Here is a 27,922-nt window from a genome sequence, read left to right on the forward strand (position 1 = left end):
CTTCCAGGCGAGGCGGAGCTTCTCCGGAAAAGAAAACTGGGGAAAAAAAGAAAGAAAGAAAACGAGCCAGCGCTGCGCTTCTGCGGGCGGGGAAAACGAAACTCGAAAGGGAAAGCGAAAACGAAAGTGAAAGGCGGCAGCGCGACGGGGCTGGGGGAAAGGGCGAGCGAGGAAAGGGGGTTTCCCGGATTTTTTTGGGGGGGGGGCGAGGGGGCGATGGGGGTGGGGAGAGAAGAAGGGGACGCCCGATGTTTTTAGGCGATCGGGAACAAACTGGCTTTGTTTACCCGATGAACAGAGTTGGAAGGGTCCTTAGAGGTCATCTAGACCGACCCCCCACCCAAGCAGGAGACCCTAAACCATTTCTGACACGTGGCAGCCCGGTCTCTTCTTGAAAGCCTCCAGGGATGAAGCTCCCACAATTTCTGAATAACAGAACAAGAACAGATTAACAGAGTTGGAAGGGATCTTGGAGGTCATCTAGGCTGACCCCCACCCAAGCAGGAGACCCTAAACCATTTCTGACAGGTGGCAGCCCAGTCTCTTCTTGAAAGCTCCCAGTGATGAAGCTCCCACAATTTCTGAATAACAGAACAGGAACAGATAAACAGACTTGGAAGGGATCTTGGAGGTCATCTACCTAGAGCCTTGGTGGCGCAGCAGACTAAAGTGCTGATAAGTAGCACCAGCTGCCTGCAATTACTGCGAGTTCGAATCTCACCAGGCTCAAGGTTGACTCAGCCTTCCATCCTTCCGAGGTAGGGAAAATGAGGACCCGGATTGTGGGGGCAATAAACTGACTTTGTATAAAAAAAGAACACCGCTTGGGGGGGGCCCAAAAGCCCTAATAAGCAGGTGTATACAAAAGAATGAAGGCTATTGCTTAACGCATTGTAAGACGCCCTGAATCTCTGGAGAAGGGCGGCATATAAATCGAACCAATAAATAAAATAAATAAATAACCCCCACCCAAGCAGGAGACCCCCCACCCCATTTCTGACAGATGGCCGTCCAGTCTCTTCTTGAAAGCCTCCAGTGATGAAGCTCCCACAACTTCCGAAGGCAACTTCTGTTCCATGGGTTGATTGTTCTCACTGTCAGAAAATGTCTCCTTATTTCCAGGTTGAATCTCTCCTTGATCAGTTTCCATCCGTTCTTCCGTGTCTGTTTGGAAAATAGCTTGTTACTGAAGGCTGCCCTCAACCGGCACAGGATGATGGAGTTTGGAGTGCCATCGGTTTTAGAAGGAAGGGGAGTCAGGGATTGCCGCTCCAACCTCACCCCCCACCCACCCACCCAAAAGCTAAGTTGCTAAGTAAGACAAACTGTTGGGCTGTTGGTTTGAGCTCCCAGCTTGGCTGCAATTTGGCTGGCAATTTCGTCACCATTCAAGGAGACATCCTCAGTGGCTTTTGAAGTGTGAAGTGAAGTCTTCTGTCAAAACACAGGTCTTTAAATAGCGGGTTTTTTTGGGGGGGGGGGCTGCCAGGTTACTGGTGGCACAGTACTGGAAGAAGGAAGATCCACCCACTATTGAGGAATGGACATTAAAAGTTGTGCATTTGGCTGAAATGGCAAAAAATTTCATCATACCTTAAAGACCATTCAAATGAGAGATATATATCGGAATAGAGAAGATGGGTTGATTATATACAGAAGAAGTATCCGAATAAGAAGATTCATATAGCTTATGAATGAAATAATTTTAAGTAGTTTATGTTTGTTTGTTTTTCTGAGTTATAAGGAGTTAAGGACCTAGGGAGAATATGAAATGTAATAATTTGTTAGCATATTTTAGTTCTTGATTTATGAATGCTATACCCTGTGCTCGTTCTGGGAAGTCTAGGGAGGGGGGTGAGGGGGAGGGAGGGGAAGGGAGGGGGGGAAGGGGGAGGGGGGGTTGAGGGGGGAAGGGTGGGGGGGGTGAAAATGTTTGTATTTCTTATAAAACTTTTCAATAAAAAAAAATAGCGTTTTTTTAATGTGTTGCAAATGTGCGTGGATGTCGTTTGCTCTTAGCATCACATAGAAGATACTTAAAGGCAAGGATTTTGTCTCAGCAACAACAGCCAGCCAATCAAAACAGTCCGAAACCAAACCATGACTCACAAGTATCTCAACAAACAACATTCATACTAATTTGTTCGGATACTTGTGAGTCACGATCTGGTTTCGGATTGTTTGATTGCCTGCCTGTTGTTACTGATACGTGGATTAGTAGACGGCTCAGTAACAACAGGCGGCCAATCAAATAGTTTGAAACCAGACTATGACTCACAAGTATCCGAACAAATAACATTCATACTTATTTGCATCTCATAAAAAATGGTATTTAAAGACCGGCGTTCTGACAAGACGAGTACAATTCAAAACACACGGACGGCATCTCCTCGAATGGTGACACAACGTTTGCAACCAAATTGCCAAGCTCGGAGCTGAAGCCAACGGCACCGACTACCCACCCGAGCTACTAATATTCAAACACGTTTCATTTGTTCAGTGTGTTTTGCCCCCATTTTTTATGACCTTTCCTGCCCCGTTGTTAAGTGAATCGTCGGAGGTATTCAGTTATCAAGATGGTGATTTGGTGAATCTGGATTTCCCATCGATTTCGCTTCTTAGAAAGTCGCAACTGGGGATCACGGGACATTGCAACTGACTCCGTAAACCCCTTAGAGAGCGGCCCCCAACCTTTTGGGCACCAGGGACTGATTCCATGGAGAGGGGTGTTTCCATGGACTGGAGGGGCTTGGTATCATGTGCCGCCTGCATCCCGTGGGTGGGACTTCGCTTGTTTGCGTGGCCCAGTTTCTGGCATGCCATGGCCCAGTGCTAATCCACAAATCTGAGGCTTGGGACCCCTGCTTTAAAGGACTACGAAGTGAAATATAAGTCTAAGTGCTTTTGGTGTTGCAATTGCTAATTCAATCCCTGCTGAGTGCAGGATCTGCTAAATATCACAGCTGAAAGTCAAAGAGAAACTTGGAGTTTAGCGATTTGCAAACCCAGATGGGGAATCGTATCGCAAGGCCGACACAAAACACCTTTGGCGATTGTTGTGGGTTTCTAACCACCTTCCATACAACTGTAGGACATTTTGATGGAAACGTCACGTGAAACGAAAGTGAACCAAGGGGAAAAAGAGGAACTTTTAATTTTCTGGACTTTTAGCAGAAACTGTTGGACAGGAAAGAAAAAACCACAATGTCTACCCTACCCTTAAACTCGTGCACAAAATGCTTGCAAGATGGAGGTGGTTTGAAGAGTGTCAGTGCTGCAACAGGAAGTTTGTGGGCTCAAACACAATAAAAGCATAAATGCAACAAGAGGTGAAAATGTTTATTTAAGCATAGCAAAAAATAATAATGATTGCAATTGCAATGTCATAGGAAGGAATATCATTTAACCAAACCAAGCAACAAAATTCAATGGTAGAGTGTAAATACAGGACCAAATTTTATATCCCTTCAGGAGCTGGAGGCCCTTGTCATTAACCCTTCCATCCAACAAGGCTCCCGCTACCTAACCAAGATAAAAGGAAGAAGATTCAAATTGATTCACCAAGGTCCATGGCCTCTCTGTACTTAGCAGCTATTCGAGATGGACAGTGATTAATATACCTATAGCATCTCTATATGTTGGTTATGTATGTGTACACTTTTGAGAGCAGGCCACAGAATTTCATTTTTTATGTGTGCCAGTGTGCCCACAGTAAAAAATGACAATAAAGGTTTATCTATCTATCTATCTATCTATCTATCTATCTATCTATCTATCTATCTATCTATCTATCTATCATATCTATCATCTATCTATCATATCTATCAATCAATCATCAGTCTATCAATCATATCTATCAATCAATCAATCATCTATCACTCATCCTCTCTCTCTCTCATCTATCTATCTATCATATCAATCAATCAATCAACAGTCTATCAATCATATCTATCAATCAATCAATCAATCAATCAATCATCTATCACTCATCCTCTCTCTCATCTATCTATCTATCTATCTATCTATCTAATCTATCAGAGAAAAATTTTAGCCAGCATCATATAGTAACAGCATTATATGTTTCCTTAAAATCAGCCCCTTTACCTGAAATTTCAGGACATGAATATGTGAAATAGACACCAACATAAAGTAATCGTGACTACAATCGGAAGTCAAATCTAAGCTGGATTTCCTTCTTGGATGCCACCATATGGCATCCCACCCTGGATGAATGATGGCTTCTCTTCCCCGTCTTGAATTCCTCAAACTAAGTTGGCTTTTAACATCATGTTTTCTTTCATCCATTCCAGATTGGTATGTGATTCCTGATTTTCCCATACATTTGAGCTCCTGAAGAAGTATTAAAAGCCAAAGCGCGTTGCCATTCAGATGCTTCCAGCCCAACGTTTCAGATCCACACGGGGCCTCTTCATAATAGAGTGCACCAGCCTTCCTCCTGAGGCACCTCCTTTGCCAGCTGGAAAAGACACAAAAACGGACTGTTGGTTATTTGCTGATGTCTGGAACTCTTTGGCAGGGGTGAAATCTACACACCTTCGCTAGCGGTTCGGAAGTGTGCGCTCCGCGCTTGGGCCCTCTGCACATGGGCAAAGCCTTCTGTGCATGAGCAAAGGATGAAAAAAGCTTACTTCCTGGTTAAAACCAGGAAGTAACGACATCTGGGCTGGTGGGCGGAGCCTCACACTGCCACCGATACCGGTTCGGCCGAACCGGTCTGAACCAGTAGCATTTCACCCCTGCTCTGCGGGAGATCTGTTCCTTTACCCTCAGCCCTGCAACGCGGAAGGGGGTAATTTGCTACGGCCAAGTTGCTGTTAATAGTTGTGATGTTACCTAGTTTGGCTCATGAAAGGCTGCAAGAAAATGAGGAAGATCAGAGAGTATCAAGGACTCCACAGTGATCCTCCTCCTCCTCCTCTTCTTCCTCCTCTTTCCCTTTCCTCCTCCTCCTCTCTACGAACCCCCCTCCCTTCTAGCACTGATGATGTAACTTAATAGGGTCATGAAACGCCTGCAAGAAATCAACCCAGCTCAGAGAGAGCACCAAGGCCCTCTCATGTCTCCAAAGATTCTCCTTCATTGGTACCAAATTGCTGTGGCCAAGTCACCGCGGCTAACTCTCCACAGGACGATTCAACAATTCAGTTGAATTATTTCAAATAATGTTTAAAAATATTTTAATTTTTGCTCTTCACGTTTCATTCTTTCTCGAATGATTCTGTTCCGCCATTTCTTTGATATTATACACAGTCCTCGGCCACAACGGAGCCCCAAATTTCTGATGCTGAGCGAGACATTTCTTAAGTGAGCTTTGCCCCGTTCTGCAACCGTTCTTGCCCCAGTTGTTAAGTGAATCCCTGCGGTTGTTAAGTCCGTAACAAGGTTTGTTAAGTGAACCTAGTTTCCTGGTGGACTTAAGGTGGTGATCACATGACCCCAGGACACTTCACAGCGTCATAAACACAAGTCAGTTGCCAAGCATCTGGATTTTGATCATGGGACCATCGTGTGATCATGAGTTGCTTCAATGGTCACAAGTGTGAAAAATGGTCATAAATCCCATTATTTCAGTGCGGTTGTAACTTTGAACTGCCACCAAATGAACTGTTGTAAATCGAGGACTCATGCAGTGTAATTCTCGTGCTGTGGTGAGTTGTCCTGGACGCCCTACAACTGGAGAGCTCAGTCTTGGAATTCAACCAGCCCTCCTCTTCTTCTTCCTCTCTGGGGAGACCCCATAAAACAAGGCCCTGCCCCATTTCGAAGCCCACGGCAATTCTGTTCAAATGTTTCCCCCTGATAATAGCGCTTAGACTTATAGACAGCTTCACGGTGCTTTCCATCCCTCTCTAAGCGGTTTATAAATGTCAGCCTCTTGCCCCCAACAATCTGGGTCCTCCTTTTACCCACCTCGGAAGGATGGACGGAAGGCTGATCAACCATGAACCGTTCAGGATCGAACTCCTGACAATGAGCAGAGTTAGCCTGCAATACTATTCTGATGATAGATGGATGGATAGATAGATAGATAGATAGATAGATAGATAGATAGATAGATAGATAGAAGGATGGATGGATAGATGATGGATGGAAGGATGGATGGATAGATAGTAGATAGATAGATGGATAGATGATGGATGGAAGGATAGATAGATAGATAGATAGATAGATAGATAGATAGATAATGGAAGGATGGATGGATAGATGATGGATGGAAGGATGGATGGATAGATAGTAGATAGATAGATGATAGACAGACAGAACTGTTAGAGGCAGAGAGAGAGATGAGACGTAGATCGATGCATTAGCACTTAGACTTTTGTATCACTTCGCAGTGCTTCCCAGCCCTCTCTAATCGGGTTTTCAGAGTCAGCCTCTTGCCCCCAACTATCTGGGTCCTCATTTTACCCACCTCAGAAGGACGGAAGACTGAGTCAACCTTGAACTGGTCAGGATCGAACTGCCAAACTGCTGGCAGCCGGCAGTAGCCTGAAGTGGCCTGCAGTCCTGCATTCTAACCACAGCTTCTTATCCCAAAGAAACCCAGGAAAAATGCAACTTTGCCGTTCTTTTTCCTCACCGGCACATTCCAGGGTTCAACCAAAGAACCATCTCGATTCCGACAGCAATTCATGGCAGCGTAAGATTTTGCCTTTCTTGCAAGCCGATCCCAGCCTTTTGCCTTCCCGAGGTTGGCGGTTGGATCTGCTGGATCAAGGATCACTGGCCTGAAGTCCAATAAAGAAGGTTATCACTTAGCAACCTAAATTTTTGGCTCAATTGTTAGTTGTAAGTTAAGGACTGCCTGTATTTGCCTTAACTTCAGTATTTGCTCTCAAGTTATAGAAGTCACCGACGACACCACAGCCCTCTTCCCAGGATCTACTACCATTTTACAACCAGTACACCAATAGTAGGGCTACCATGGCTGGGTTGCAAAAATTCAGATAGATGGCAGCAAAGAGTCGTGTTTCCCTCTGCTGCCTCCTAGTGGCCAGCAGGTTCATAAATGGTCTTCCTAAGGTCAGATGAAAGTCAAGCTAGAACTTCAGGATTAATTTTGCAAGAAAAGAAGGGAAGTTTGGGGGGGGCACACATCATATTCTTTATTTCACAGCTGTTTTGCTCTCGCCACTCCAAAAAGGAAGAAACATCGACACATAAGGCAAACAAAGGAATTTTTGCATTTTACTCCAATTTGAAACTCACTAGGAGCTGTTGTTGCAGGAGGTTCTCCACTAGGACAGATGTCATTACTGATTTTTGAAAAAAAAAAATAACTCCTTGGAATTCAAGGTGGGAGACTGACCTCTTTTTACAGAGTTGGCCCTGTAAATACCGCTTGATGACCTCATTGTCAAAATTATAGTATTTTGTCCAATAGATGCGAATCTCCTTATAGTGCTCAATGAGCCAAAGCACTGTCCGGAATCCCTCTGCCGTGTCGAACTGGTACTGTCCACTTCCTTCCTCCCAGGCGTAGACCGTTAGTAGCTCAAGGGCATACTTTGGGGGGAATGACTTCTCCTGCACCTGGGTTAAAACAGCAAAGCAGTTTCAATAAAACTCATGGCAATATTTGAACGAGGAAGCCGAACAAAGACAATCTATCCTTGATGGTTGCAGGAAGTGGGTATGTCTAATTTGATGAAGAGAAGGACTAGGGGAGACATGATATCAGTGTTCCAATATCTCAGGGGCTGCCCCAAAAGAAGAGGCAGTCAAGCTACTCTCCAAAGCACTTGAGGGGAGGACAGGAAGCAACGGGTGGAAACTAATCAAGGAGAGAAGCAACTTAGAACTAAGGAGAAATTTCCTGACAGTGAGAACAATTAACCAGTGGAACTCCTTGCCTCCAGAAGTTGTGAATGCTCCAACACTGGAAGTTTTAAAGAAGATGTTGGATAACCATTTTGTCTGAAGTGGTGTAGGGTTTCCTGCCTAAGCAGGGGGTTGGACTAGAAGACCTCTAAGGTCCCTTCCAACTCTGTTATTCTATTGTCTATTCTATTGGAGCTGGGGGTGTTGTTTCCTAAGAAAGACTGACTCAACAACCCTCCTACAAAAGTCTCACTCCGGAGGAAAACCGGATTCCATAAATTGGGACCCTGAATCCCTTCTCCAGGCAACAGACCTCGTTGTACCAGTATTTCACCAGGCGGATGAGGCTCTTCAACTTGCTGGGTCGGCCCACGATGAAATTCTTTTGCAGCTCCGTGAAGCAGGGAGAAAACACGCCAGACTTGCTTGGACGATTAACGATGAAATTCTTTAGTAGCTCAATGAACCAGGAGGAGAAATCTCCACGCGGACCATACTTGATAAGATCGACGTATATCTGAGGGTCAGGCCTGGAGCCGTCAAATTGGCCTGTCAAGAGAAAGTCCAACCAGGTCTCAAAAGCCCTTTGGAAATAATTCTCCACCAAGCTGTGTGGACAGAGAATCTTACCCGATTTCTCCAGTGGAAAAACTGCTTTGGAAAGGCCGGTCTTCCGGGAAAGAGATCCCTCCAGGATCCTCTGCTGGGACTGCAGGGAAACTGAGGAAGCCAGCTGGGTGCAACACTCACCCCCCCTCAAAAGGACATCCCTTCCCACCCAGGAAAACCTCACCCATCTTCTCTCTGCCGTGGAAATAATGGCAGAAAGAAAAGGAACAAAGGAACAGATTGCGAGATGAATTTTCCTGCTTGCTCTTTAGTTGCCACTTCATTTCTCAGAACCACAGTGGGGCTCTTGAGGACTTTCTTATATAAATTACTGACATTCCCTTCAGAGCAGCGGTCCCCCAACTTTTCCAGCTCGGGGGCCTGACGTATGTGTGTGTGTGTATGTGAGAGAGAGAGGGAGAGGGAGAGAGGGAGGGAGGTGCATGCGCGCACACCGCTCCATTTGTGGGAACTGCGGTTGTGCGCACTCTCCACTCGTGTGAGTGGAGCTTTGCTCAGGTGCGCCCTTGCCCATCTCTCCCGCGGCTTGGTTTTGCACGGGCCACAGCCCCGGGATTGGAGGGGGGAGGGAAGGGGGGCTTTCCTTGCTCAGGAAGAAAACCCACCTAAGGCATCGTAGGCCGGCAGGACATCAAATTCAATGAAATCCACGGATTTTTTGGAACGTAATTTGAACTGGAGCACCCGAGGGTTGGGCCACTTGGACTTCTCAAATATAAGTTCCAAACGCATGTTCTCCTTGCATTGGTTGAACCACCTTTCCATCTCCTTGAAGATCACGTTCTGCTGCTTTTCCTTCTCTGTGTATCTTTTGAGAAGGCCCAATAACAACCCCAGGTCAGCATTTGACAGATAGGGTTCCCCCCGGCCTTCCTTCCGCCACCTTGCAATCTCCTGGATGAGCCTCTTCCGATCATTTTCCTGCTCTTTGTATGTCTCCCAGATGTGATGGAATGGCACCAGGTCAGCTTCTGACAAACACAGCTCCTTCTTGCATTCCCGGAGCCACATATTAATCTTCTGAGTGATCTCCTTCGGATCCTTTTCCGGGTCTCTGTAACTTTCGAGAAGGTCCAATAACAACCCCACGTCAACATCTAACTTGTAGGGCTCCTTCTGCCATTCGTCGAGCCGCCTTTCGATCTCCTGAATGATCCCCTTCCGATCCTTCTCCTGGTCTGTGTAACTTCTGAAGATGTTCAAGAACAGCACCAGGTCAGCATCTGACAAATACGGCTTCATCTGCCGATTGATGACTTGCCTTTCAGTCTCCTCAAAGATCTTCTTCCAATCCTTTTCCTGGTCTATGTAACTTTTGATTAGATGCCATAACAGATCCCAGTCACGATGTGAGAAACGCCATTCGCTGAGCTCCCTTGCAATCGCATGGATGAACCTCTTCCAATCGTTTTCCTGGTCAGCGTAACTTTTGAAGATGTTCGAGAACAGCTCCAGGTCGGCATCTGACAAATACGGCTGCTTCTGCCATTGGTCGATCCGCCTTGCAATCTCCTCAATGAACATCTTCCGCTCCTTTTCCTGGGCTTTGTAAATTTTGATAAGGTCCAAGAACAGCTTCTGTACAGCATCTGACAACCGCAGCTTCTGCCATAGGTTGAGCCACCTTGCAATCTCCTCAATGATCTTCTTCCGCTCCTTTTCCTGGTCTGTGTAACTTCTGGAGATGTTCAAGAAGAGCTCCAGGTCAGCTGCCCCGTTTTTCATGGATGTGCCTTTTCCCAGCGATCCTCCCTGAGAAAGGACAAAGGGAAGGTTTCAGGTAGTGAGTCCCCTGGGCGTTTGCACCAAGGTAAAGGTAAAGGTTCTCCTCGCACATCTGTGCTAGTCGTTCCTGACTCTAGGGGGCGGTGCTCATCTCCGTTTCAAAGCCGAAGAGCCAGCGCTGTCCGAAGACGTCTCCGTGGTCGTGTGGCCGGCATGACTCAACGCCAAAGGCGCCCGGAATGCTGTTCCCTTCCCACCAAAGGGGGTCCCTATTTTTCCTACTTGCATTTTCATACATAAATAATTTTATTGTCATTGTACGTGTATACACAGTATACCCGTACAACGAAATTCACTTCGAACTGCTTGGTTGGCAGAAGCTGGGACAAGTCACGGGAGATCACCCCGTTACACGACGCTAGGGATTCGAACCGCTGAACTGCCGACCTTTCGATCGACAAGCTCAGCCTCTTAGCCACTGAGCCACCGCGTCCCTTTGCACCAAGAGATACACACAATAAATGCAGCTGCCATTGTGAAGAGGAGGAAGGTAGTAACGATTTGTTATGCGCCTAGCATAGAACCAAGAACATTTTTCCTGAGATGATGCATTTTGCCCCCAGGGCCCTTGGCATCAGGGTCTTCCTTGCCCACTGGATAATCCAGCTCAGGACCTCCCCAGAGTCTAACTGCTCTACTTGCATGAGGGAAATCCTAGGATTGATTGCAGGAGAGGAAGAGAATCTGCAAAAAAGGTTTTGAAGAAATCAGTGGCCAATCTCTTCTATATTGTTGTGAGACCCCCCTTTCTCCAAGACGGATGAGTTCAGGAAGTCGCCAGGAATGGATTCTTAAACCGATCACTTAGGCTGGCAGCTGTTGGGTCAACCCTGCAGCGCCAGCTAGATGGTTATTTCCAGCAACGAAGGGCTGCTTCTCCCTTCGGACAAAATGTGGGCAGATGAGACACTAACAGCTTTGGATATCCTAGATAGCAGCTCCATTGGGAAGCAGAGGCGTTGCTGGGGAGGACTGTCACTGCCCCCCCTCATTCCTTCAAGCGATTTCCTGACGTTTTCCTGACAGTTAAACGTCTTGCCTCCAGAAGTTGTGAATGCTCCAACACTGGAAGTTTTGAAGAAGGGATCGGACAAACCTTTGTGTGACATGCCATACTAGAGTCTCCTGCCTGAGCAGGGAGTTGGACTAGAAGACCTCCAAGGTCCCTTCCAGCTCTGTTATTCTGCTAAGCTACTCCAGCAGAGCTGGAGGGGGGGATGGGCTCCTCCGGTACTGACCCCCCCTCCCCGCCTAGTGTGTGGTCACCAAGCTCAGACAACAGAATATTTCAACACCAACCCCCCCCCCCAAAGTCAGGACAGCTTGCCTGGTGATGGGGCAAAAGCCCTTCCCAACACCTTCTCCCTTCCCTGGGCAGAGCCTCTCCCCCCTTTCCCCAGCTCCCTCCCAGGCACCTGCCTGCCCATCCTCCGCTCACCTTCACCACCTTCACCACCTTCAGGCCACTCCAGGGCGCATCCTGGAAGCAGCGTCTCTTGAGAAAGTCGCAGATGCGCTCAATCTCCTCGCCGGCCCTTCGCAGAAACTCCTTGTTGGGCTGCAGGTGCTCAGAGTGGAACTTATCCAGGCGCCACGAATCGACGGGGCCGAGTGAGCCCATGGCCAGAGCAGCCGGGAGGACTTCCACCGCCGCCCTCCGCTGAAGCTCAGCTGCACCCGGGATTTCTTCTCACGTTCTTCGGACCAGTTTCGTTTCAGTGGCAGGAAACGGAGGTGGAGCTGGCAGCACTTGTAGGGCTGAGAGAGGGCTGGAAAAGGGGGGCCGGTCATGTCTGAATGGCATAATGTAAATAAAATCTGAGTGCCGGATTATATAAATTTTATAGAATATCTGAGTGCTATAATGTATATAAAATCGGAGTGCAGCATTATATAAACTTTATATAATATCAGTGCTATAATGTATATAAAATCCTAATGTTGGATTATATAAACTTTATATAAAATCTGAGTGCTATAATGTATATAAAATCTGAGCGCTTGATTATATAAACTATGTATAATAACTGAGTGCTATAATGTTTATAAAATCAGTGCTGGATTATATAAACTATATATAATATCTGAGTGCTATAATGTTTATAAAATCAGTGCTGGATTATATAAACTTTATATAAAATCTGAGTGCTATAATGTATATAAAATCTGAGCGCTGGATTATATAAACTTTATATAAAATCTGAGTGCTATAATGTATATAAAATCTGAGTGCCGGATTATATAAATTTTATATAATATCAGTGCTATAATGTATATAAAATCCTAGTGTTGGATTATATAAATTTTATATAATATCAGTGCTATAATGTATATAAAATCGGAGTGCAGCATTATATAAACTTTATATAATATCAGTGCTATAATGTATATAAAATCCTAATGTTGGATTATATAAACTTTATATAAAATCTGAGTGCTATAATGTATATAAAATCTGAGCGCTTGATTATATAAACTATGTATAATAACTGAGTGCTATAATGTTTATAAAATCAGTGCTGGATTATATAAACTATATATAATATCTGAGTGCTATAATGTTTATAAAATCAGTGCTGGATTATATAAACTTTATATAAAATCTGAGTGCTATAATGTATATAAAATCTGAGCGCTGGATTATATAAACTTTATATAAAATCTGAGTGCTATAATGTATATAAAATCTGAGTGCCGGATTATATAAATTTTATATAATATCAGTGCTATAATGTATATAAAATCCTAGTGTTGGATTATATAAATTTTATATAATATCAGTGCTATAATGTATATAAAATCCTAATGTTGGATTATATAAATTTTATAGAATATCTGAGTGCTAAAATGTATATAAAATCTGAGTGCTGGATTATATAAATTTTATATAAAATCTGAGTGCTACAATGTATATAAAATCTGAGCGCTGGATTATATAAACTTTATATAAAATCTGAGTGCTATAATGTATATAAAATCTGAGTGCCGGATTATATAAATTTTATATAATATCAGTGCTATAATGTATATAAAATCCTAATGTTGGATTATATAAATTTTATAGAATATCTGAGTGCTAAAATGTATATAAAATCTGAGTGCTGGATTATATAAATTTTATATAATATCTGAGTGCTACAATGTATATAAAATCAGTGCTGGATTATATAAATTTTATATAATATCTGAGTGCTATAATGTATATAAAATCTGAAAAGGAGTCCTGGCAATCCTGGCTCAGCCTCTTCCTCTGACTTCTCCTTGCAAGGCCTGGAACTGGGACCACCGGACTTGTTGGCAAACCTCAGTGGAGGCCCCAGACCTCGGAGGGGATTTTGAGCTGTTTCTTTTTGGAACCTACTCAGGCAAAACCTTTATTTTTAAGCAGGGTGGATTTTATTTAAATCAAGTCAATTTAAATCACGATTTAAATCACTAGTAAAAAGCTTTGATTTAAATCAATTCAAGTGCATAAAATGCTTGCAAGATGGAGGTGGTTTGAAGAGTGGGTACAGGAAGTTTGTGGACTCGAAAACAATAAAAGCATAAATGCAACAGGAGCCGAAAATGTTTATTAAACAAAGCATAACAAATAAGAATAAGAATAATTGCAATTGCAATGTCATAGGAAGGAATATCATTTAACCAAACCAAGCAACAAAATTCAATGGTAGAATGTAAATACAGGACCAAATTTTATATCCCTTCAGGAGCTGGAGACCCTTGTCATTAACCCTTCCATCCAACAAGGCTTCCGCCACCTAACCAAGATAAAAGGAAGAAGACCCTGGATGAATGATGGCTTCTCTTCCCTGTCTTGAATTCCTCAAACTAAGTTGGCTTTTAACATCATGTTTTCTTTCATCCATTCCAGATTGGCATGTGATTCCTGATTTTCCCATATATTTGAGTTCCTGAAGCAATATTAAAAACCAAAGCACATTGCCATTCAGATGCTTCCACCCCAACGTTTCAGATCCACACCGGGCCTCTTCATAATAGAGTGCAATAGCACCGTCCTTCCCTCCAAGGCACTTCCTTTGCCAGCTGGAAAAAAACACAAAAACAGGCAGTTGGTTAATTGCTGATGCCTGGAACTCTGGGGGATGATCTGTTCCTTCACCCTCAGCCCTGCAACTCGGAAGGGGGTAATTGGCTGCGGCCAGCTTGCGGTTAACAGTTGTGGCCAACTGATGATGTTACCTAGATTGGGTCACGAAATGCCTGCAAGAAATCAACCAAGCTCAGAGGGCACCAAGGACTCCACAGTAATCTTCCTCCTCCTCCTCTTCCTCCTCTTTCCTTCTCCTCTTCTCCACAAACCCCAGTCCTCTCTAGCACTGATGATGTTACTTAGTAGTCTCAGCTCAGAGAGTATCAAGGACTCCACAGTCTTCTTCCTCCGCCTCCTTGTCCTCCTCGCCCTCCTCCTCCTGTCTACGAACCCAACTCTCTTTTAGCACTGAGGATGTTACTTAGTAGGGCCATGAAACATCTGCAAGAAAACGAGCCAGCTCAGAGAGGTCCTCATTTTACCGACCTCGGAAGGATGCAAGGCTGATTCAACCTTGAGCCGGTCAGGATCGAACTCCTGACAGACTGAGCAGAGTCAGCCTGCAATAGCAATAGCACTTAAGAATTATGTGCCACTTCACACTGCTGGCAGCCAGCAGTAGCCTGGAGTAGCCTGCAGTCCTTCATTCTGACCACGGCTTCTTATCGCAGACAAACCAGAGCAAGAATGCAACTTTGCCGTTCTTTTTCCTCACCGGCACATTCCAGGGTTCAACCAAAGAACCATCTCGTTTCCGACAGCAAGTCATGGATGCGTAAGATTTCGCCTTTTCTGCAAGCCGATCCCAGCCTTTTGCCTCTCCGACATTTGCGGTTGGATCTGCTGGATCAAGGATCACTGGCCTGAAGTCCAATAAAGAAAGTTAGAGTCATATGAGCAGGCTGGAGCAGATGAGTTCGGGCTCAGTTGAAATTCCCCACATCTCTTAAGAGATTTAGATTTTTAACATGAAAGCAGGGGAAATATTTCTTCACTGGAGGAGAGGCAGATTAAAGATCAATCAAATGAAATCAGAATTAACTTGGGGGCTGAGCGCACCAGGGCCCACTGAAGAAATACCCCACGTCTTAGATTCTGGGGGGAATTCTTGCTAATATCCACAGGGCTCATTTGAGACCAAAATTATGAGCTGCCAACCATGATCTCATCATGCAATATTGGCCCTTCGAGAATCTTGGAAGGCTGTTGAAACAACTCTCCAACTTGCACCTAGCATACTCAAGGCAGAGTTACTCCAGGTTTTTATACCACGGTTCCCAACTTCCCTGGATTAAGGAATCTCCACCAAAAAGACTCTGCCCCAACTTCCGTTCCAGGACCAGCCTGATGTTCCAACATGTGGCACAAGCACATCCATTACATCTTACAATTGTGACGCCCATAGCATTTGCTGTCATGCACTGTACTGCAGAGTTACACAATTGTGTCTATGATATCTATGGTTATCTACGGGACCGCCTGCTACCACCAATAGCCTCCCACCGGCCAGTACGCTCCCATAGAGAGGGGCTCCTCCGGGTGCCGTCGGCCAAACAATGTCGACTGGCGGCCCCCAGGGGGAGAGCCTTCTCTGTGGGGGCACCTACGATCTGGAACGAGCTCCCCCCGGAGATACGGAGGATCCCGGATCTTCGCACCTTCCGTCGCGCGCTCAAGACTTTTTTATTTCATCAAGCTGACCTGGCCTAAATCATCTCCTCTTTTAAATTTAAATTTTAAACATAAATTTTTAATCTGTTTAATTATGGGGTATTTTAAAATTCAGCCTAAATTATTTAATTTGTTTTAATTTATTTTAGTATTTCCTGTGTTTTATCTTCTGGCTGTTCACCGCCCTGAGTCCTTCGGGAGAAGGGCGGTATAGAAATTTAATAAAATAAATTTAATAAAATAAATAGCCTATGTTGACTCTCTCCAGGGAGCCATTACAACGGAGCTGCTAACTGGAGTAGGCCAGCTGTGCAATGGGACAACTTTCTGTGGCCTACTTGCCCTAGTCAATTCGCCACGGGACAATTCAACGATTCAACGTATTTATTTAAAATAATTTATATATCATTTTGGTCATTTCCATTTTATTTTGTCCTTCCTTTTGCATCCTTTCTTTAACGATTCTATTCCCTCATTTCTTTGATATTAATGTAATTCTTCTTCCATGGCAAGAAGATCCAGCTGGCCAACACATCCAAGATCAGTCAAATCCTTACTGGCAGCCTCTGTAGAACTACTAACTTTAGCTACTTTGTGGCTTCACTTGCTGTGTGAACCCAGCCAGTCTGATAACTTTTATTTCAGAGTATTGCATGGGATTAGAAAATGTACTTGTTTGAACGTTTTGTGCAAACCCAGCCGAAAGCTTACTCATATTAATATATACTCTTATGCTTTTGTAAAAATATCATTTTTGACCACCTTAACATCAAATTTCTATTTTTTCCATCTTTATTTCTCCACAGATACCTCCTGCTTATATTTAAAACTCATTTAAAGATTTAAAGATTACATTTTAATTTTATCTATTTTATTTCTTACTGAAACCAGGCATTTCCTAGTTGTTAAAAAATATTCTTCTCAGCTTCCCTAGAGTAACTAAGTACTTTCCCTTAACTTCAGTATTTTGATGGATACTACCTTTTCACAACTACACTAATAGTAGGGCTACCATGGCCAGGTTGCAAAAATTCAGATAGATGGCAGCAAAGAGTCGTGTTTCCCTCTGCTGCCTCCTAGTGGCCAGCAGGTTCCTAAATGGTCTTCCTAGGTCAGATGAAAGTCAAGCTAGAACTTCAGGATTAATGTTGCAAGGAAAGAAGGGAAGTTTGGGGGGGGCACCACACATCATATTCTTTATTTCACAGCTGTTTTGCTCTCGCCACTCCAAAAAGGAAGAAACATCGACACATAAGGCAAACAAAGGAATTTTTGCATTTTACTCCAATTTGAAACTCACTAGGAGCTGTTGTTGCAGGAGGTTCTCCACTAGGACAGATGTCATTACTGATTTTTGAAAAAAAAATAATAATAACTGCCTTGGTATCCAAGGTGGGAGACTGACCTCTTTTTACAGAGTTGGGCCTGTGAATACTGCTTGATGATCTCATTGTCAAAATCATAGTATTTTGTCCAATAGATGCGAATCTCCTCATAGTGCTCAATGAGCCAAAGCACTGTCTGGAATCCCTCTGCCATGTCGAACTCGTCCTGTCTACTTCCTTGCTCCCAGGCGTAGACCGTTAGTAGCTCAAGGGCATACTTCGGGGGGAATGACTTCTCCTCCACCTGGGTTAAAACAGAAAAGCGGTTTCAATAAAACTCACGGCAGTATTTGAATGATGAAGCTATATGAAGGATAATTTATCTTTGGCTATCTTATAACTAATTAGCACCATTTTAAGGCCAATATACTTAAACAGACTTTATTATCTGGTCCCCTTGGTTGATTTCCCAAATGTCTATAAAAATTCAGACTGTGGCTTGGTGACAATTCTGGCGTTTTGGTGCTCCTTTGGCAGCTGGTTGCCTTCTGCTCCCAGGCCAGGTGGCCTCGGGTCCCTCTTCTGATGTCCCAGGTCAACAGTAGGATAGTCTTGGTTTCCTCTCTTTCCCTCCCCCCCCCATATTTCATGTCATGCTGGCATCAAAGGGAGCAAGGTTGCAGTGGGAAGATGGCAGCTCCGACATACCCAGATGTTGGGATGTGTCTATTCATCTATTCATGTGTCTCCTCAAGGATTTATTCTCCTCGCAGACAGCTGGTCATTTGCATTCTTTTACAGAGTCATTGAGGCCACCAGAGGACTGCTGGTTTGAAAGAGGGGTCAAAGAGACCATCGATGTCAAAATTGAACAGCCCTCTCTCAACAGAAGGGGAGGGATAGGATCTACAATCTACAACAAAGTCCTTTCAGCAGTTCCAAGAAGGTGACCATGAGCATGCAGAGAAACCTCCCAAGTGGCCTCAATGACCCTCTAAAAGGATGCAAATGACCAGCTGTCTGCAGGGAGTATAAATCCTTCCCTTCTCCACCATCCAGTCAGAGCTGAAGAAGCTTCTTGGAGGAGAAGCAAAAAGTCTTCAAAGAAAAAACATGAAAATCCAGTTGCCTCTTGAAAAAGAGTCTCTTAGACACGGTTACTTGTGGGGAAACCGGATTCCATAAATTGGGACCCTGAATCCCTTCTCCAGGCAACAGACCTCTTTGTACCAGTGTTTCACCAGGCGGATGAGGTTCTTCAGCTTTGGAGTTTTCTCCTTAATGAAATCCCTTTGCAGCTCCGTGAAGCAGGGAGAGAACTCGCCACTTTTGCCTGTGAGTATCAGATCGACGTATATCCGAGGGTCAGGCCTGGAGCCGTCATATTGGCCTGTCAAGAGAAAGTCCAACCAGGTCTCAAAAGCCCTTTGGAAATAATTCTCCACCAAGCTGTGTGGACAGAGAATCTTACCTGATTTCTCCAGTGGAAAAACTGCTTCGGAAAGGCCGGTCTTCCGGGAAAGAGATCCCTCCAGGATCCTCTGCTGGGACTGCAGGGAAACTGAGGAAGCCAGCTGGGTGCAACACTCACCCCCCCTCAAAAGGACATCCCTTCCCACCCAGGAAAACCTCACCCATCTTCTCTCTGCCGTGGAAATAATGGCAGAAAGAAAAGGAACAAAGGAACAGATTGCGAGATGAATTTTCCTGCTTGCTCTTCAGTTGCCACTTCATTTCTCAGAACCACAGTGGGGCTCTTGAGGACTTTCTTATATAAATTACTGACATTCCCTTCAGAGCAGCGGTCCCCCAACTTTTCCAGCTTGGGTGGGGACCTGACCTGGCGTGTGTGTGTGTGTGTGTGTGTGTGAGAGAGAGAGAGAGAGGGGGGGGGGGCATGCAGACACACAGCTCCATTTGTGGGAACTACAGTTGTGCGCATTCTCCACTCGTGTGAGTGGAGCTTTGCGCATGTGCGTGCTTGCTCAGGAAGAAAACCCACCTAAGGCATCGTAGGCCGGCAGGACATCAAAGTCAATGAAATCCACGGATTTTTTGGAACGTATTTTGAACTGGAGCACCCGAGGGTTGGGCCACTTGGACGTCTCAAATATAAGTTCCAAACGCAAATTCTTCTTGCATTGTTTGAACCACCTTTTCATCTCCTTGAAGATCATCTTCTGCTCCTCTTCCTGCTCTGTGTATCTTTGGAGAAGGTCCAGTAAGAACTCCAGGTCAGCATCTGACAAATAGGGCTTCCTCCAGCCATTGTTCCGCCACTTTGCAAACTCCTCAATAATCATCATCTGGTCCTCTTCCATGCTTGTGTATCTTTGGAGACGATCCAATAATAAAAACAGGTCACGAGTTGAGAAATGTGGCTTTTTCTGGCACCGTTTGATCTCCTCAGTCATCCTCATCCGGTCCTCTTCCTTGTCTCTGTATCTTTTGTAAAGGTTTAATAAAAGCTGCAGGTCAGCATTTGAGAAATATGGCTCCGACCAGCCTTTGTTCCTCCACCATTCGATCTCCTTAATAATCATCATCCGGTCCTTTTCCATCTTTAAGTATCTATTGAAGAAGTTATTTAACTGCACCAGGTCAGCATCTGACAAATACAGCTCCTTCTTGCATTCCTGGAGCCACATTCTAATTTTCTGAGTGATCTCCTCTGGATCCTTTTCCAGGTCTCTGTAACTTTTGAGAAGGTCCAATAACAACCCCACGTCAACATCTAACTTGTAGGGCTCCTTCTGCCATTCGTCGAGCCGCCTTTCGATCTCCTCAATGATCCCCTTCCGATCCTTCTCCTGGTCGGTGTAACTTTTGAAGATGTTCAAGAACAGCACCAGGTCGGCATCTGACCCGTTTTTCATGGATGTGCCTTTTCCCAGTGATCCTCCCTGGGAAAGGAAGAAGGGAAGGTTTTAGGTAGTGAGTCCCCTGAGTGTTTGCACCAAGAGACAAACATATTATTCACATTATTCACATTATTCATATTATTATTCATATTATTATTATTATTCATATTATTATTCATATTATTATTATTATTATTATTATTATTATTATTAAATAATTATTTAATTTTATTTAAAATTATTTTTAATTTTGGGCCAAATTTATATATATTTTAATTGTTTTTTAATATTTGTATTTTATGTTTTTTCATTCTGGCTGTACACCGCCCTGAGTCCTCAGGGAGAAGGGCGGTATATAAATTTAAAATAAATAAATAAATTAATTAATTAATCACCTTTATTGTCACTGCACAACATATGTACAATGAGATTGGTGGAGCTCCCTCAATGCAACCCCCCCCCAAACACAATACAACTCACAGTGAAGACAGAAAACCCCTAACCCAATAAATCCTATTAACAAAACACGGAGTCCTATTGCACCCGTGTGAACATGTTACACGTTGCACCAGCCCTGCAGTCCAATCTTACTATGTAGTTACGATGTTATTTCGCATTCAGGAGCCTGGCAGCCCACGGATAAAAAGTCTTCTTCAGCCTGTTTGTGCGGCTGCCTGTGCTTCTATATCTCCCTTCCCGATGGTGGGAGGGTAAAGAAGGGCTGGCCAGGGTGCGAGTCGTCCCTGAGGATTTTCCTCACTCTTCTAAGGCAGCGAGCCCTAGCGATCTCGTCTAGTGGTATCAGGGGACAGCTGATGATGTTTTGTGATGTTTTGTGTGTTCTATTCTATTCTATTCTATTCTATTCCATTCCATTCCATTCCATATTTTCTACTCTACTTTACTCTATTCTATTCTATTCTATTCTATTCTATTCTATTCTATTCTATTCCATTCCGTTCCCTTATTCTATTCTATTCTATTCTATTCTATTCTATTCTATTCTATTCCATTCCATTCCATTCCGTTCCCTTATTCTATTCTATTCTATTCTATTCTATTCCATTCCTTATTCTATTCTATTCTATTCTATTCTATTCTATTCTATTCTATTCTATTCTATTCTATTCTATTCCGTTCCCTTATTCCATTCCATTCCATTCCATTCCATTCCATTCCATTCCGTTCCCTTATTCTATTCTATTCTATTCTATTCTATTCTATTCTATTCTATTCCGTTCCCTTATTCCATTCCATTCCATTCCATTCCATTCCATTCCGTTCCCTTATTCTATTCTATTCTATTCTATTCTATTCTATTCTATTCTATTCTATTCTATTCTATTCTACATGTAGTGAAACATGTTACATATTTGCACCCCATAATATCACACATGTTCATTAAAATGAGGTCTGGCATCAGAAGGGGCGTCAGTGTAAGGAAAAAGGTTGCTTGGAGGTCACAAAAGAGATTAAACCAGACCCCAATTACAAACCCCAAAAGTCTGTACTGACAAACTTTTCCTTATCTTGGAGCCAGTCTCCAGCTTCTTCCTTAAATGCTCATTTTATCAATGGCTAACTAGCAGAAACGGAAGTTAGAAATCTGCAAGCATAAGAGAATGGCGAATTACATAAGGAAGGTACAAGTAAATAAGCAAATACTGTTGTTATTAGGGGATCATTATTAACGTGATGAATATTACTGTTATTATTACGATTACTGTTTCTCAAAATCAACTGTATTCAGACCACACCCTGTTTACGTAGACAATGAATTTTTTTTTATATTAAATAAAAAAAAAATTAAACTGGAGGGGAAAAAAAGCTAATAAACCTGAACGCCATTTTAAAAGAGGGAAAACAAATCCAATGAAAAAAGAAAGTATGATGCCGGAAAAGCTGTTACGAGTAATGTAAATTTGATTCCATTGCATTACAAAAACAAACAAGGGGTTTCTTTTTGTGCCTTTTATAGGGTTTTTTTTTTTTGCGTTGTTGTTTTTTTGTTTTTGTGTATTGTGCCTTTTTTTTTTTTTTTTGTATTGTATATTTTAAGTTTTGGAAACTTAATAAATATTATATTTTTTTTAAAAAAAGAAAAGTAAATACAAAGTATCTACGTTGGCTAACCAATGACATAATCCATCTCGCTTGTTTGCCCCTCCGACAACAGAAGATTTCAAGACTCCCCCAAAAAAACCCCTCTAAGTCAGGATAGCTTGCTTAGTCATGGGGGGAAAAGCCCTTCCCAACCCCGTCTCCCTTCCCTGGGCAGAGCCCCTCTCGCCCCCCCTCCCCAAGTCCCTCCCAGGCCCCTGCCTGCCCATCCTCTGCTCACCTTCACTACCTTCTGCACCTTAATATCGCTCCTGGGCCCATCCTTGAAGCAGGGCGCCTTAAGAAACTCGCAGATGGAGTGGATGGCTTGGCGCGCCTTTTGCAGAAACTCCTCGTTGGGCTGCAAGTGGTCGTGGTGGAACTTGTCCAGGTCCCACGATCGGACGTAGCCGAGAGAGCCCATGGCCAGAGCAGCCGACTTCCAACGCAAACTTCCACTAAAACCCAGCGACTTCCCTGGCTTTTGTTTCTCCTCCTTCGGACCAGTTTCGTTTCCCTGGCAGGAAAAGGAGGGTGGAGCTGGCAGCGCTTGGAGGGCCGGGAAGGGGCTGGAAAAGGGGGGCTGGAGGAGGCGCCTTCCCACTGATCTGCTCCGAGGAACAGAGATGGGTTTCAGTAGGTTCTAAGCAGTTCTGGAGAACCGAACCGGTAGCAGAAATTTTGAGTAGTTCCTAACTACTCATTAATGTTCACACTTTAACTGTTTATTTATCAAGCCCGATCACATAGTTTGGTAGCGGAGCTATTCAGCTCAGTATAAATATAAAGCATCTTCTTGAGGCGAGCAGTTCCACTGGTTTTTATTCATTGTTTATTTATTGTTTCGATTTATATGCCGCCCTTCTCCGGAGATTCAGGGCGGCTTACAATGCGTTAAGCAATAGCCTTCATACTTTTTGTATATACCTGCTTAGTAGGGCTTTTGGCCCCCCCAAACGGTGTTCTACTTTATACAAAGTCAGCTTATTGCCCCCACAATCCGGGTCCTCATTTTACCTACCTCGGAAGGATGGAAGGCTGAGTCAACCTTGAGTCTGGTGAGATTCGAACTTGCAGTAACTGCAGGCAGCTGGTGTTACTTAACAACACTTTAGTCTGCTGCGCCACCAAGGTTAATGGTTCTGGCTGTCAGGACATGGTTTCTGAGCCTGTATAAAAGCCTAAACGCTCCAATAAAAATCTGAGTGCTGGGTTATATAAACTGGATTATATAAATGTTATATCATCTAGCGCACTCAGATTTTATTAGAGCGTTTACGCTTTTATACAGGCTCAGAAACTATGTCCTGACAGCAAGAAGCATTAACCAGCGGAACTACTCGCCTCCAGAAGTTCTGAGCAGTTCTGAACGGTTCTGAGCGGACCGCAGCCCCCATGGCCTGGGTGGGTGGGGGTGGGGGGGCAGGTTGGGGACCCCTGGATTGGAAGGCTTCCAAGGTATTATCAATATCTAGATCTCCAGAAAGGGTCTTATCAATACATACAGAATTATTAAAGTGATATAATGTGAGATTCAGGAAAGGGGATATTTTTGTAATCCTTAATAAAACTTTTCAATAAGGAGAAGAAGAAAAAAAACATCACTTGCATACTTCCCCTTTCCTAGAACAGACAAACCCCCAAACAATCTCATTTTGGTACTTTTCCAGAATATCAGTTTCCGCAAAAAAATAACTTCACGATACATATTTCCTGCAAAAGAAGCATTTCAGAAAATCCTTATTATGTTCTTTTTGTTCAGTTATATAATCAGGTTACACAAGGTAAAATAAGGCACGTAAAATGGCGTAACTCGGGTTATACTTTTACAGGAATAATAATTATATTTCTCACGTATAACGAGTGCGTGATTAATTAAAAAGACAGCCTGCGCAAAACAAAATACACCGAGTTTGTTTTTATAAGTGTTGGAAGAAATATCCATCTGGGTTCAGTTCCAAGTGGGGAGAAAGACACTGGAAACATGGAGGCTGATTGGAAAGATGGTTTATTGGGGGACAGGACCCTGTGGGTTGGAGGTCCTGGGCAGCTGAACACATGGAGTTTAGAATGGGGTTTTTTAATACCCTCTCTTGGGCCTTGCCCTTGAGCTTCCTATTCCTGTGGCAAGGGCATGTATTCTATTGGTTGCTGTAGGGGTCACAGTTAACTTTTAAGGTTGTCTGAATTACGTTTGATTGAAGCCTGGACTCTCTGAGATGATGTAATGAAGTGGGTTGTGTCCTGAAAGGGTGTTGGGCCATTCCTATTGTGTCTTCATGACTGTCTTGGTTTGGATTTTGAGTGAGGGCTACCGAATTCTGCCTTTGTTCAAAGTATCCTGTCTTGAATGGATTACCAAATCTGCATTTCTACAAGATGGCCTCAGCCTAGTATCTGAGCCGAAGTGGCGCAGTGGTTAGAGTGTAGTACTTGCGGGCTACTTCTGCTCACTGCCGGCTGCCTGCAGTTCGGCAGTTCGAATCTCACCCTGCTCAAGGTTGACTCAGCCTTTCCTTCTTCTGAGGTGGGTCAAATGAGGACCCAGATTGTTGGGGTTTGCAAGAGGTTGACTCTGTAAACCGCTTAGAGAAGGCTGGAAAGCACTGTGAAGCGGTATATAAAGTCTAATTGCTTTGCTCTTCCTTCCTTCCCTCCTTCCTTCCTCCCTCCCTCCCTCCTTTCCTTCCTGTGCAGTAGTTAGAAAGCAGTATTGCAGGCTAATTCTGCCCACTGCCAACAGTTCGATCCTGACCGGCTCAAGGTTGACCCTTCCTCTTCCTTCCTTCCTTCCTTCCTTCCTTCCTTCCTTCCTTCCTTCCTTCCTTCCTTCCTTCCTGTGCAGTAGTTAGAAAGGAGTATTGCAGGCTAACTCTGTCCACTGCCAGCAGTTCGATCCTGACCGACTCAAGCTTGACTCAGCCTTCCCTCCTTCCGAGGTGGGTAAAATGAAGACCCAGATTGTTGGGGGCAAGAGGCTGACTCTGTAAACCGCTTAGAGAGGGCTGGGAATAATAATAATAATAATAATAATAATAATAATAATAATAATAATAATAATAATAATAATAATAATAATTTTATTTCTATACCGCCCTTCTCCCGAAGGACTCAGGGCGGTGTACAGCCTAATTAAAAACAGAATAAACATCAATTTAAAATAATTTAAAAATATTAAATAAATTTGGCTTAATTTAAAACCCCAAAAATTTAAAACATCCAATTTAAAATTATATTGCTAACCCAGCCTGGCGGAACAATAGGGTCTTGAGTGCGCAGCGAAATACCCGGAGGTCAGAAATCTTACGAATTTCCGGGGGCACTATGAAGCGGTATATAAATCTAAGTGCTATTGCTATTGCTATCTGCTTGGGGGCAGGGAGCTGTGGCTCTGAGTTTCTGTTTCCTTTAAGATTTCTCTTTCTCTTTGAGGGGAGATATAATATTCCGCCTTTTTAAATATTTCTCAAAGTATTTCATTCTTCTAGGAGGGGTTGGGTGCTAACTTTCTACAAAAGCGTGAATGTTTTGAGTTTAATGCCAATATCCGTAATGTATTAGTTCTTAAATTAGTCACATGGTTGTTAAGTGAATCCAGCCTCCCCATTGACTGTCAGCAGGTCATAAAAGGGGATCACATGACCCTGGGAGAGTGCCACCGTCATAAAGATGAGTCATCTGTCAATCATCCGAAGGTAAATCACGTCAGCCTGGGGAATGCTGCAACGGTCATAAGTGTGAAAAACGGTCGTAAGTCACGTTCCACAGTGCCGTTGAAACTTTCAACGGTTACTTTGAAGGGTGAGCTGTTGTAAGTCGAGGACTAGCTGTAGTGCGGAGCGTGTATAAAATTGTATAAATAAAAAAAGGAATTTTACCAGCTTGCTTTCCTTGCTTTCAGCAGACTGGGTTGCCCAAAGCATGAGGGACCACTAGATGGCAGCAGCGAGATACAAACGCTTCTAATGCTTATTCTGAATTACTGGTATCTTTATATATAGAGAGGAAGGAGAGACTGGCTTGAAAGACACAGATACAGATTAACAGAGTTGGGAGGGACCTTGGAGGTCATCTAGTCCAACCCTACACCATTTCTGACAGAGGGCAGTCCAATCTCTTTTTGAAAGCCTCCAGTGATGAAGCTCCCACAACTTCCAAAGGCAACTTCTGTTCCATCCGTTGATTGTTCCCACGGTCAGAAAATTCCTCCTTATTTCCAGGTTGAGTCTCTCGTTGTTCAGTTGGTGGCTGCTTTGTTTTGCTCAAGCAGGCGACCCAATACCATTTCAGACAAGTGGCTGTCCAGTTTCTTCTCAAAAACCTCCAGTGATGAAGCACCTACAACTTCTGGTGGCAAGTTGTTCCACTGACATTCAATATCTCAGGGGCTGCCACAAAGATGAGGAAGTCAAGCTATTCTGCAAAGCAGCTTCTGAAGACAGGACAGGAAACAATGGGTGGAAACTCATCAAGGAGAAAAGCAACCTAGAACTAAGGAGAAATTTCCTGACAGTGAGAACAATTAACCAGTGGAACTACTTGCCTCCAGAAGTTGTAAATGCTCCACTGGAAGTTTTTAAGAAGATGTTGGAAAACCATTTGTCTGAAGTGGTGTAGGGTTTCCCGCCTGAGCAGGGGGTTGGACTAGAAGACCTCCAAGGGCCCTTCCAACTCTGTTATTCTATTCTATAGAATATTATTTTGTCTTGGTATAGAGCCTTGATAGGACAGTGGTCTAAAGCACCCTGTTATTAAGACCAGCTGACTGCAATTACTGCAGGTTCGAATCTCGCCAAGGCTCAAGGTTGACTCAGCCTTCCATCCTTTCTAAGGTAGGTGAAATGAGGACCCAGTTTGTGGGGGCAATAAGCTGACTTTGTATAAATATACAAAAGTATGAAGGCTATTGCTTAGCGCATTGGAAGCCGCCCTGAGTCTCCGGAGAAGGGTGGCATATAAATCAAATTTAAAAAAAATTATTATTATTATTATTTTTAATTTGATTTATATGCCGCCCTTCTCCGGAGACTCAGGGCGGCTTACAATGCATTTGCATTTGGTTCCCTCCCACAGCCATGAAATTACTTCCTCCTTGGACAGAGCGATGAGGGTCAGATTCCAATTTCAGTATTCCGAGATTCTCCCGTCTAGTTTTGACCGATGGGACAGCCAAGAGACCTTTAAGACATCCTCAGGTGATGCTGAGGACCACAACACAAGAGCCATGTCACATCTAAGGCCTGGACTCTGGACTCGGGGCTGCCACTGATGATTGTTTTCCTGCCACTTCATCCCCGCAGCACGCTTTAATCGCCGTTCCTGGGTGATAAGCACAAGATAAGGGCTCGTGCGAGCTTCCTTGGGCTTTGGCAGGACATCTGGAAGTAACCTTCAGCCTACTAGGCATCTCTCGTCCATTGATGCGGAGGTCAAGGCCACCAATCCTGGCCACCAAAGGGACAGAGATGCCTTGGTAAGGGCCACTCTCGGAATCCTGCATGCAGTTTTGGTCCACCATATTATAAAAAAAGATGTGGAGACTCTGGAAAGAGTGCAGAGAAGAGCAACAAAGATGATTAGGGGACTGGAGGTTAAAACATATGAAGAACGTTTGCAGGAACCGGGTATGTCTAGTTTAATGATAAAGGGATGCA

The 27,922-nt window shown here is 43.9% G+C and overlaps 1 protein-coding gene across 1 annotated transcript; it reads right to left on the reverse strand.

Annotated features, from left to right (window-relative positions):
* Window positions 1-4,343: 4,343 nt before the first annotated feature.
* LOC117672143 (2'-5'-oligoadenylate synthase 3-like) lies at window positions 4,344-27,786 on the reverse strand. Its single transcript, XM_087880321.1, has 14 exons — window positions 27,572-27,786; window positions 22,510-22,876; window positions 19,310-20,210; window positions 18,528-18,697; window positions 17,388-17,611; window positions 14,965-15,174; window positions 14,204-14,304; window positions 11,696-11,928; window positions 9,078-10,224; window positions 8,473-8,562; window positions 8,156-8,391; window positions 7,331-7,554; window positions 6,602-6,749; window positions 4,344-4,477 (listed from the first exon to the last, which is right to left on the reverse strand). Exons 1-14 carry the CDS (start codon window positions 27,784-27,786, stop codon window positions 4,430-4,432), a joined length of 4,314 nt encoding a protein of 1,437 aa, XP_087736447.1. The 3' UTR covers window positions 4,344-4,429.
* Between the last annotated feature and the right edge of the window lie 136 nt (window positions 27,787-27,922).

Source organism: Pantherophis guttatus, chromosome 17 (genome assembly GCF_059756535.1).
Source record: "Pantherophis guttatus breed Tessera chromosome 17, ASM5975653v1, whole genome shotgun sequence".
NCBI classification, from domain to species: Eukaryota; Metazoa; Chordata; class Lepidosauria; order Squamata; family Colubridae; genus Pantherophis; species Pantherophis guttatus.

What these genes read in the sequence shown, in the direction of transcription:
- LOC117672143 (XM_087880321.1), bottom strand. Translation starts at nt 27,786, where the DNA reads ATGGTGGACCAAAACTGCATGCAGGATTCCGAGAGTGGCCCTTACCAA. An exon ending in GCCGGCCTACGATGCCTTAG is followed by an intron (nt 18,698 to 19,309) that starts GTGGGTTTTCTT and finishes TTCTCTTGACAG; the next exon opens with GCCAATATGACGGCTCCAGG. An exon ending in TTGAACCCTGGAATGTGCCG is followed by an intron (nt 4,478 to 6,601) that starts GTGAGGAAAAAG and finishes TGTCTTTTCCAG; the next exon opens with CTGGCAAAGGAGGTGCCTCA.